We start from the raw sequence: 12,734 nt of genomic DNA, 5'->3' as shown, positions 1-12,734 counted from the left end.
ATTTACTCTGTGTTATGGATTTTAACAACTGACAAAAATCAAAGGAATGCTGCATATATAAACATGCCAAGTTCCGTAATGCGCATTTTAGCAGTGTGTGTTTTTACTTGCGACGAACCTGTTTGCAATTTTTTTGGCAAGCTTATGTTGAATGTGCAATATACTCTACACTTAAATGGAGAGTATATTGCACGTTCCACACAAGTTTGTCAAAAATAAACATGGCAAGAGTAAAGAACGCAAATCGAATATGGCGTTCAACCAAATAAGTTTTTCATGATCTGAAGATGACAGTCTTACCTTGAAACGTCGCAGGTTTACGCTTCATTTAACTGACTGATTAATTTCTATATGTTTAATAATTTATTTTACGCCGAGAGCGTCCTTTGAATGTTTCGTCTAGCTAATTAACATCTGGATTCAAGAATGCTTCCGTCTATATTTTTTCTTCGGTTGGTGTTACACCTCCTCTCTCACCCTTAGATCCCATGATGTATGTGGATGGATAAACGTGATTATGTATGGAATATATAATAATCTGGGTTAGTCAAAGATGATAGCAGTAGTGTAACTTAGCACCAACATAACAACGTGAGCGGATTCGGCAGGGAGTTGGTGATTCCAAAGATAGTGAGAATGAGCAGGGCAGAGTTTGTGAGGTTGGTTCTCACTGAGGTCCTACCTCCAGCACCAGTTTTTTTGAATGGTTGTCGGTTGGTCCTGGAACGCGCCAGGAGAGGACACTCTGAGGCCGCCGATTGAACGAGACGGACGCAGGGGTGCGGCGCTCGTCATGGATGGTGAGACAAGTTATCCATAATGTAGGTTTTTTGGGTAACATTGATTATGAAACATGTTCGGGTGTGAATTAATACTGGGAAACGTTCAGCGATATTTTATTTGTAGAAATTTTTCAGATTAATGTGTTTCTACTAGCGGACTTAGGCGCGTGGTGATTGAGGGCATGAACCAACGGTTCTTGTTCGTAGGTCAATAGCGGATAGGTTCATTAGTGTTTCATTTGTTGCGTAGTTTCGTTCTGGATACAAGCAATATAAATTTTTCATGATTCAACGGTTTATTTTACTCGTTTCTTTGTTTTCGAACTTGGGCACGTGTTGCCAGCATTCAAGCGGTAGTCACTGGATTTTCCATTCGTTAATCATTGTATGAATAATGTGGAGCCATGAAGCCTGGGCTGGTTTGCTCACGTTGCATTGCGGTTGCATAATACGCGGTTTCAACATGAACGTTTCTCCATGGTACTTAATGTGTAGTAACACAAGTAATGTTTAAATAGATGTGACAATAACTAAATGGTGTTAAGAGGCCACGATTCAGTAACATTCATTTTTACCCATTTTAATAATTAGTAGATGTAACTGGCGACGAAGTGTTGTCCATGTTTACGGTATGACGAGATGCAAGAGATAGTGAGTGCTTCATGAAGGCTTCATGTATGTTTTGTCACAAGGAGTAAAAGTTTCCTTTAATGTTTTGTCACAAAGAGTAATAGTTTTCTTAAATATTATCGAAATAAATCAGAATGATAAATGGAATTCTCTCTTAGCGTTATTTAGTATCCTTCATCCATACCACTGAGATAATGACTATATTCTATGAATTTTCAATCCAGGCATATCCATTGTATGCATTATGCACTTCATGCGACTAACTGAATTCATAGTATCAGAAAAAGAAAGTCTTACCTTCCCTAATGTGCACGTATTGTTCCATGGCCATTCACCGAGGTTGCGTTATCCGTTACTTCATTTTTAAATTAGAATACTATGTTTTCTAGCGGGTTTGATTACCCATATCTCAATTTATCGGGCCTAATTGAAAGAATTAGACACACAGTGGTAGAAATGGGAACCATGGATCACTGGGTCCTCTTATATTAAAGGGAGATACTTCTTACGTGAAAAATAATCAGCTTAACAAGCAAGGGGTACACTGTCGAAACCGGTCAATGAAAAAAGTATTGAACGTGATGTTGACTATAAAAAATTATTTAAAACACTTGCAGGTCAAACACAGACAGATCACTCCTTCTAATTTCTCATTACGAGAAACGTCAGTCAAATTCTGTGTGCATATGTGGTTGCAGAAGTACAGAATGAGAGTCTGTCTGACCTGTGCGTGGTGGCGAGTGCACGTCCTGCCCGCCGGGAGCAGCACCAGGCTGTGGTTGCAGGCGGCCACCTCGAGGGGCAGGAACACCAGGCCGCCGTCCGATCTGCAACAACACGGGCGGAAACACCTGTCACACAGGCGTCTCGCAAAAGTCACATGACGGCACCCACACTTGCACGACGGGCAGTCGGAAAGCTTCAGTTTTTACCTCGAAAGAGCAAAGTTACATTACTAATTACTTGTTTGTTTCTAGGTACACATCTGCAGTCATCCATGGCAGAGTACAGTGGCATGCCGACCGAGGAGCCCAAACAAAATGGCAGAGGAGTATCTTGCAGTAATTCGTTATCTCCATTCCAACGCTACAACAGTCGATGCTGAGTACACAGAAGCGTACGCCGACATCGCAGCATCACATGACGCAGTGTGGTCGAAAAAGTTCGAACAACGTAGAAAGAAGTGAGGGACCGGCAAATAGTGAAAAACCTGTCATCCGTCAGTTTCAACATCTATCACACGATTTTTCACATCCGTTCAAAGCGTCATCCCAACCGTGGCAGCAACGGTAATATTATAACTATGTCACGCCAGTTAACATCCATAGCCACCTTATCACCATGGAAGAGTGTTGCGAGCATCACTATGACCTCGAGACAGTGTGCAAAGCAAGCAGTGGAACGTGTGTGTTCACTACCGCCGAAGAATGCGTTGACCCATCCATCATTGGTCACAATGATGCTGAGTGTTCCTTGTGGCTTTCACAGTGCTTTTCCACAAGGAGGTAGTACAGGAACGGGAGAGTAAAAAATTTTCTAAGGTCCCACAGCTTAGGGTTGCTTCAGTGCACGAATGGGTCAACATAAGCCAACTGCGCCGGCCGCGGTACGTAGCGGTTCTAGGCGCTTCAGTTTGGCTCCGCGCGAATGCTACGATCGCAGATCCGAATCCTGCCTCGGGCAATGATGTGTGTGATCTCCTTAGGTTAGTTAGGTTTAAGTAGTTCTAAGTTCTAGGGGACTGATGACCTCCGATGGTAAGTCCCATACTCCTCAGAGCAATTTTTAACAAGCCAACTACAAAGCGTAAACATTTAGAAAAAATTTGTCACCAAGAGTGTGATATGATACTTCCGTGAGGAAGTGCGATCGAGCTCAGCAGAGAAGTGTAAGACAAATACACGCCGAACTGCCTTCATTGCCCTTGTGACGTTAAGTAAGATGCACTAGATAGAATGCAACAACGCTTGTCGAGGATCTGGTGTAGCAGTTAAGATACTGAAACAACCCCGTTAACGAAATGCAGTGGAACTAGAGACCGTTGACCATATCTCATAAACTGGACCAATTACGAATGATTCTACACTGATACTCTGCAATCACTCTTAAGTGCCTGGGAGAGGGTTCATCGAACCACCTCCACAATAATTCTCTATTATTCCACTCTCGAACAACGCTCGGAAAAAACGAACACCTATATCTTCATTTTGTAGATCGTTCCTTCCGATGTAGGTCGGTGTCAACAAATTATTTTCGCATTCGGAGAAGAAAGCTAGAGTTCGAAATTTCGTGAGAAGATTCCACCCCAAGAAAAAACGCCTTTGTTTTAATGATGTCCACCCCAAGTCCTGTAACACGTCCGTGACACTGTCTCTCCTATTTCACGATAATACAAAACGTGCTGCTCTTCTTTGAACTTTCTCGATATAACATTACTGCGCAACAGTACTCTAAAAGAGGACGGACAAGCGCAGTGTAGGCAGTCTCTTTAGTAGATCTGTTACATTTTCTAAATATTCTGCCAATAAAACGCAGTCTTTGGTTTGCCTTTAACCACGAAATTTTCTATGTGTTCTTTCCAATTCGAAGTTATTAATAACTGTAATTCCTAGGTATTTAGTTGAATTTACAGCCGTTGGAGTTGACTGATTTATCGTGTAACCGAAGTTTAACGGATTCCTTTTAGAACTCTTGTGGATGACCTCACACTTTTCGTTAGTTTGGATCACTTGCCAATTTTCGCATCATACAGATATCTCTTCTAAATCGTTTTCCAATTTGTTTTGATATTCTAACGACAGCATCATTTGCAAACAACCTAAGACGGTTGTTCAGATTGTCTCCTAAATCGTTTATATGTTTAATTCACGGCAGGGGGTCTATAATTCTACATTGTGGAACGCCAAAAATCACTTCTGTTTTTCTCAATGACTTTCCATCAGTTACTTCGAATCGAGACCTCCCTGACAGGAAATCATGAATCCAGTCATCTAACAGACGATATTCCATAAGCAAGCAATTTCACTACAAGGCGCTTGTCAAAACCCTTAGGGAAATATAAAAGTAGTAGGTATTTTCATCGTCCGCTAAAAGAACTTATTTAAGAGGAGATAGTGGCAAATTTAAATTTTCTTTGCTTTATGTACTTACAGTAGTGTCTGTTCTTGTCACACAACTGAATATTAGCGTCCCAGCAGAGCTTGTTCTTGAAAAAACTTGCTCTTTAGCTGAAATCCAGATAATCGCGATATAACCCGAAATTTTGCGTGACATAAACACAAAAAATTCTATTCAAGTTTTCTTGATAGTGTAAAATTCGTTTAAAAAAGACAGCTGCTAGTTTCATCAGTGTCTATTATTGCAAGAAAAGTGTAATTAAACGTTTCTAAATTGTATTTAACCAACACATTTCGTATTGTTTACTAGTCCAAGTTAAAAATGTTTAAAAACCTGACCAAACATGCCTGATAACATAAATTCTATAAATGGAAAGTAATTGCAAATTCATTCTTCTGTCATTGTATCTCTCCATCAGCACCAAAACAACAATCACCGCACATAAGACCTTTGTGTCATTTTTTGTTTACACACAGCCAATCTCGCATTCTTGACAAATTTAAAACATTCTTTAAACTTAATTATTCTTTCGAAACTGACCATGAGTGAGATATGTGGAGTCCGTTACAGGGTAGGGAGTAGAGGGATTTGTTGCCAATCTTGTAGGAAATATTTTCATTTGGGTAGGGGGGCGGTGCAGTGGGGAGAATGTTGGGAGAACAGATGAGGCTCTCTCCTGGAACTGCAGAGTGTGCAATAGGAACATTTTGATTGGGGAACAGGAAAGAAAAATCTGTGCATCAGTTCCCTTCAAGCATAGTTGTAGGAAGGAAGGAGAGAAATCGCAAGGATCAAGGGATGTAGGGGGTAGGAGGGTGGTTGGGAACTGGCAGCTGGTAGGAGGATAGAAAGAAAGAGAAGGCGACAGTTTTATCATCAGCCCCAAGAACACATATCTACCACTGACAGAGTTAAGTGGAGAAAAGCCTCTGGTAGAACGAGGAGCAGGAAATGTGCAGCACAGTTCAACCGAGGCCAAGAAGCCTAGGAATGTACAGAGTGTTAGGAAGAATAAAGTGCTGCTGCTAGGTAGTAGCCATGGACGAGGTGTAGGCCTTCAGTTACAGGAAAGTTTAGGGTAAGCGTACCAGGGCTAAGTCATGTGTTAGACGACCTAGGGTCTTTATGTAAGGACTTTACAAAAGAGGACCATGTAATGATAGAGGGTGGAGCGGGAAACAGGGATGGGGCATATGACATAGGTGGTGACCTGGACAAGATAGCTTCCCTGACTCATGACACCAACGTACATTTGGTTGAGCTGTTTCTGCGTCATGATTGACCATACCTTGATGGAGCTGTGAGGCGAATCAGTGTGGGGTTAGGGATGGGAAGGGAAGATTGGTTCAGCTGATTCATGAAAGCACAGGGGTTGGATCTCGGGCCACACATGGTCAAATACCTGTTGGTATAGGTAGGAAAAGTGGGTCTTTTTTTAGGATAAATCTAAACAACAGGTTCCCCTACCTAAAGAGTATCTCCAGCAGTTAAAAAATAGTGAAACAATTACTCACAAGACAAATTTTAACACTTCAAGTATCACACATACCAGATGTCACAAAGAAAATCAAACCATTGGAAAGAGTAACATGGGGAATTTCACAGACTTAACAATCCTCCATCAAGACATGAAATCAATAAAAAATAAAATGCAACTATTAAAAGTTGAGCTCCAGTCTTTGAACTGCTCATTAGTTTGTATTATTCAACACTGACGTAGACACACAGAAATCCAACATGTAGTATTATCATTGAAAGAAAGGGCAAACTCTTAATGCAGAACTACTTGAACGGGTGGATGGTCATGTATTTATATCAGAAAAGGAACACAGTTCAAACCAAGGTATGACCTCAATACAACAAGTGAAGACAAACACTTTGAAATATCAGCTATTGAATTAACAGAACTTTATATCACCAAGAAATTAATCCTTTTGTGTGTGTATAAATCTCCCTGTGGTAGTGTGGACACTTTTTTCAATAAGTTAACAGAAGTTCTAGATAAAGTCTCAAGTACAAAGGTCGACATAATTCTGTGTGAGGACATTAACACCAACACTAATATCATAAATGAATCCATCAGCACCTTCATAAACATCCTTCAAAGTTTTGGCATGTCTCTGTTGGTCAATAGTGCAACAAGGGTTACTACAATGACTGCATCAGTAATTGACCATGTGGCCACAAATATGTACAGGGAATAATGTGATGTACCTGTAAAAGATCTCGGCATATCAGACCATCTCTGTCAAATAACAACAGTAAAATCAGGCATCGAATCATTCCCTAAATTACAAGCCTACAAACGGCATCTAGCAGAAATCAAAATAAAATATATTTCGAAAGAACTAGAAAAACAAAGCTGGAATGAAATGTATAAGGCCACAAAAACACTATCAGGCACGTAAATCAATCTCATACGCACCTCGGTCACGCCTCCTCAGAGCATCTACCTCACGGTAAGCGCCTGCGACGTGTGGGGAGCCCGCCGGCATACGCTTTGGCTAATACAGCACTCTCCGGCGGCCTTGTGTCTGCCACTCATGACGGGAGATTCCACTACAGCCTACGCTGCAACTAGCCATCATTGAGAGCACAAATAAGAGGTGTGTATTGAACAATAAATTGAATAATAATTAAGCTCGTTGTATCAGCATCAAACGGTGCCCAGATGGTCCTCAGCTCACGTACGCTGAAAATATACTAGGGCTTTCTACCAAGGAAGTAGTTGACTCCTACAATCTCGTGCTAACTGGTTACGCTAGTAAGCGAGAAACAGTCGCAGGAGCAACTTTCTGCTGACTGGGTAATCAGAGGCTATCAAGACGAAGCATCACGGGAAGCAGTCCACACGGTGTTTCTACTCCACAACAGCGTCACAGTCCATTCCACACACGTCACAGTCACATACGCTTCTTCTTTGAGCTATCGGTATTTTGCCTCTCTCCATGTATTCTCCTGACCTTACACTTCGTCTTAGCTCTTACTCTATTGCGTGTGAAGAATTTCCATAACATCGAAGAGATGATTTTCAGGGATGATTCACTTCCTGAACAGTCGCAATGGACAGACTTCTACAATCAAGGTCATACTGTGAGTGCAGTTCTGTGATGTGAAACTGTTACTGCAATTCGTGTACAAGTGATCAATTTTTACGGCAGCCAACAAGCATTTTTGGAGCTACTTTTGTCATATGTGTCATGGTTGCCTACCTCTACCACCACTTTCAGCCTGAAATAAATGTATTTAATTGCATCACTGCTAAATGTTTACTCTGTATTATAAGACCAATCTATTAATGTTGATGCCCAAGAAATGTATACTTTCTCTTTAGTTCTTAATTGTACAACGAATTTGCTTTTCTATGAACTCGCGAATGTGCGAAAGGTAATACACACACACATACACACACACAAAATAGTAATAAGGAGAAGGAAACACAGTCCGAAGGAACTATGCGAATGGAACGGAAATCGGTAGATCTGGTGTACATGTGCAGACAAAGAAATGATTACAATTTCAGAAAAAATTCACCTCTGACCATTATGTAAGCCGTGCGGTAACGTTCTCGCTTTCCACGCCCGGGTTCGCGGGTTCGATTCCCGGCGGGGTCAAGGATTTTCTCTGCCTCGTAATGCCTGGGTGTTGTGTGATGTCCTTAGGTTAGTTAGGTTTAAGTAGTTCTAATTTCTAGGGGACTGATGACCATAGATGTTAAGTCCCATAGTGCTCCGAGCCATTTGAACCATTATGTAAGCAGTTATTCGGCTTGGCTTACCTGATAGATTTGTTGGCTATGCTGTACAGGGATATCGTGCCAAATCCTGTCCATGTGTTGGGTTATATTGTCAAAAGCCCTAGATGATTGTAGGGCCGAGACCAGCTACCGTCCCACTCACACCGACTTCACGTCCCTTCCACCGGCTGCGTATACCTGTGTTGCACGCTGTGATCACGCGCACAGCACGTAGGAGACGACAGTAACAAACATGTGTTTTGAACATGATTGTCGGAGAATAGTAGTGCCTTACTGCACATTTCCTTTTCTTTGAGGCACATTTACAATCGAACAGCTACATTCAGGGGCATTCAGCTGTGGGACTAATTTGGATATTCTTCTACTTACAAGAGGCGCTCAAAAAGCTTCAGTTTGAGTGTAATGTCGCAGCGTATATGCAACCCAGCGCGGCTCCGATGCGGGTACATAAGCACAAACATGTATGCGAGGGTTTAGGCTGGGCGTTCATAGGAAGCGTATTAGTCCGGCTAGTTGGACGACCCCCATACGACTGCACGCGGCCGACTGATCCCAAAACACGTAGTGAAGTTAGCACGCGTCCACTGCACGCAACCAATTCGGCCGCACACAGCTGGCTGACGGACGAATCCCAGTGAAATGGAATCGGCCACACGTAGTCGGACGTAGCAGGTGCAACCGAGCGCCTTTTGTTTCTTGTGTCTGGGTGTGTTGCGCACTTAATTACCAACTATGGAAATAGAGAAGTTTGTAAGCCTTACGAATAACAACAGGTTATTTTAGGATACAGGTCCCGCCTTTTGGAAACATACTGTTTTTTCTTCTTACCCAAACATGTTTCAGCACCTCTGTGCCAACATCAGTGGGTTTTATTTATTGAAGGCTGGAAAAAGCAAACATATTTTAGGTTGTAATTGATCTAACAAAGTGAAGCCTAAAGAACGATTTTGTTCGTTTTGCTTCTTACCGTTATTTTACATTATATGGTTTTGAAGGACTAACTGTATGGTGTCTTGCACTGATAGCTTGTCATATGCAAGCCAAACGATGTAAATGTGAATTTCATTGGTGCTTAACACATCACTAGATTTTTAAAGAACATGATTTCGGCGTGTCAAAATGTTTTGCATATGTATTTGTTATTACCTTTTGTTGTGACTGATCCTTTTTTGGCATTATGAGGGCACTGCACATACAAATTAAAGTACTTTGTGAAATTTCGTTATTTAATGTGTGTGTATAGTGCAAAACCATATGAAGTAAATATCATGGTAAGAAGCAAAACGAACAGAAACTTTCTTTAGGCTTCACTTTGTTAGATCAGTTGCATCCTAAAGCATGTTCAGTTTTTACAGTCTTCAATAAACAAAACCCACTAATGGTGGTACAAAGGTGCTGAAATATGTTTGGGTAAAAAGAAAAAAAATGCCTGCAAAAAGGCGGAACCTATACATTATAAATTAACTGCGAACATGGAGGGAGAGACAACAGCTGCAGATGCAAAAGATGAAGAGAACACCGCGACTTACAGAGAAAACTGTAGTTGAAAGCTGCAGAGGACATGAATGTGAAAACAAAGTGGAAACCCTAATCGTAACGTAGCAAAATACGTATTACTGTGAGATCAGATTTATGAAATATGTTATACTTCAAGTTCAGTGTATATTAACAAATTCTGTAAACCGAATTTAAAAACCATTCTGAGAAAGACCTAAGGACACTCCACAATCACCTCTTGCCTAGCTTGTCGGGTCATCATAGTGCAGTGTGGTGACGGAAACAGTACGGATCTTTGAAAAAAGATATGTTGTGAAATTTTTTCATTGTATTCTCTGCTATTTTTGTACTTCAGAGACCGATTTCAAGCGCTCCATTAAACAAAATTTTAAAAACTGCTAGAAACTGTTCGAAAATCTAAAGTCAAAACGACTCCTGTAACAGTACGTTCACTCTATGTAGTGGTATTCTCTGCATTACTCAGACCGCTTTCACACATGGGCCTCCCGTGAGCAAAAGAACATCATAAGTTTATATCGTATGCTCTGATACCGCGGATCTCGCCGATATAAGGATATATTTTGTCGACTGTGTTAGCTGGCAAGTGACTGGAGGTGCTGGCTGTTCCCCTTCCTTGTCAATTACGATGCTGCGTAACCAGCATATACACTTGAATATGCCAAAGTTATCACACTTATCAATTTCAGTAGCTCTTTGCAGCAATCTCCATTTACTAGTCATTATTCCACATTCCCATTCCATCTCTTGTTTACATCATCAACTACATACATACTCCGCAAGCCGTCGTATGGTGTATGGCGGAGGGTAACCTGTAACAATACTAACCGTTAACTTTTCTGTTACATTTGCAAATAGAGCGAGCAAAAATGACAGTATTCCTAGGTACGAGCCAAAATCTCTATAATCTTACCTTCATGGCCATTATGCGATGAGTACGTTAGCGGCAGTAGAATCATTCTGAAGTCAGCCTCAAATGCCGACTCATTTTTCTCAGCACCTTCTCAATTCCTTGATCGATGGGAGGAGGAAGTACAAAAATATTCCGAGAAACTCAGAAACAGAGAAATACATGTCGCTGTGGAATGAAATAAATGGCAAGACGAAATGGCTACACGAAAAATGTAAAGACACAGAAGAATAAATAATTGGCGGAATGACAGACTCAGCGTACAGGAAAGAAAAACAGCCTTGGGTGACATTAAAAGCAAGGGTCATAATGTTGAGAGTGCAACGGGAATTCCACAGTTAAATGCAGAGGAGAGAGCGGATAGGTGGAAAGAATACATAGTAAGCCTCTACGAGGGGGAAGAATTGTCTGATGTGATAGAAGAAGAAAGAGGAGTCGATTTAGAAGAGATAGGTGATCCAGTATTAGAATCATAATTTAAAAGAGCTTTGGAGAACTTAAGATCAAATAAGGCAGAAGGGATAGGTACAATTCCACAAGAATTTCTAAAATCATTTGGGGAAGTGGCAACAAAACGACTATTCACGTTGGTGAGGAGAATGAATGAGTCTGGCGACATACCATCTGACTTTCGGAAAAGCATCATCCACACAATTCAGAAGACGGCAAGAGCTGACAAGTGCGAGGATTACCGCACAATCAGTTTAACAGCTTATGCATCCAAGTTGCTTACAAGAATAATATACAGAAGAATGGAAAAGGAAATTGAGGATGCACTGGATGACGATCAGTTTGGCTTCAGAAAAGGTAAATGCAGGTGAGAGGCAATTCTGACGTTACGGCTAATAATGGAACCAAGACTAAAGGAACATCAAGACACGTTCATAGGATTTGTCGATCTGGAAAAAGCGTACGACAGTACAAAATGATGCAATATGTTCGGAATTATGAGAAAATTAGAAGTAAGCTACAGGGAGAGGCGTGTCATATACAATATATACAACAGCCAAGATGGAATAATAATAGTGGACGATCAAGAACGAAGTGCTCATATTAAAATGGGTGAAAGACAATGATGTAGCCATTCGCCCCTACTATTCAACCTGTACATCGAGGAAGCAATGATGGAAGTAAAAGAAAGGTTCAGGAGTAGAATTAAAATTCAAGGTGAAATATTGTCAATGATACGATTCGCTGATGACATTGCTATCTTGAGTGAAAGTGAAGAAAAATTACATGATCTGCTGAACAGAATGAACAGTCTAATAAGAGCAGATTATGGATTGAGAGTAAATCGAAGAAAGACTAAGGTAATGAGAAGTAGCAGAGATGAAAACAGCGAGAAACTTAAAACATCAGGATTGATGGTTACGAAGTAGCTGAAGTTAAGGAATTCTGCTACCTAGGCAGTAAAATAACCAATGAGGACTGAGCAAAGAGGACATCAAAAGCAGAATAGCAATGGCAAAAAAGGGCATTTCTGGCCAAGAGAAGTCTAATAGTATCAAATATCGGCCTTGATTTGAGGAAGAAATTTCTGAGAGTGTACATCTGGAGTACAGCATGGAATGGTAGTGAAACATGCACTTCGGGAAAACCGGAACAGAAGAGCATCGAAGCATCTGAGAGGTGGTGCTACAGACGAATGTTGAAAATTAGGTGGACTGATAAGGTAAGGAATGAGGAGGTTGGGCGCAGAATCAGAGAGGAAAGGAATATGTAGAAAACACTGATAAGGAGAAGGGACAAGATGATAGGACATTTGTTAAGACAAGAGGGAATGACTTCCACAGCACTAGAAGGAGCTGTAGAGGGCAAAAACTGTAGAGGAAGACAGAGAGCAAGTAATTGAGGACGTAGGTTGCAAGTGCTACTCTGAGATGAAGAGGTTAGCACAGGAGAGGAATTCGTGGCGGGCCGCATCAAACCATTCACAAAATCGATGACAAAAAGAATAGAGTCACTTCCCTCCAGTGATTCCCATTTGTGTTCCCGAAGCATTTGGGTAGTACTTGTGCGTTGA

At 41.1% G+C, this 12,734-nt stretch overlaps 1 protein-coding gene across 3 annotated transcripts in view; it reads right to left on the bottom strand.

The window, feature by feature from the left end:
• The window catches only part of LOC126335149 (probable G-protein coupled receptor 179), a 1,457,037-nt gene that overhangs the window by 354,944 nt on the left and 1,089,359 nt on the right, over nucleotides 1-12,734 (bottom strand). For all 3 annotated transcript variants that reach the window (XM_049998117.1, XM_049998118.1, XM_049998119.1), the window contains exon 6: nucleotides 2,137-2,239. In XM_049998117.1, the coding sequence (XP_049854074.1) occupies nucleotides 2,137-2,239 (103 nt within the window). The remainder of the gene's footprint in view (nucleotides 1-2,136; nucleotides 2,240-12,734) is intronic.

The sequence above is a fragment of the Schistocerca gregaria genome, chromosome 2 (assembly GCF_023897955.1).
Source record: "Schistocerca gregaria isolate iqSchGreg1 chromosome 2, iqSchGreg1.2, whole genome shotgun sequence".
Taxonomy (NCBI): Eukaryota; Metazoa; Arthropoda; class Insecta; order Orthoptera; family Acrididae; genus Schistocerca; species Schistocerca gregaria.
The sequence above is the reverse complement of the archived record's forward strand: the minus strand, read 5'-3'. Positions and strand labels throughout refer to the sequence as shown.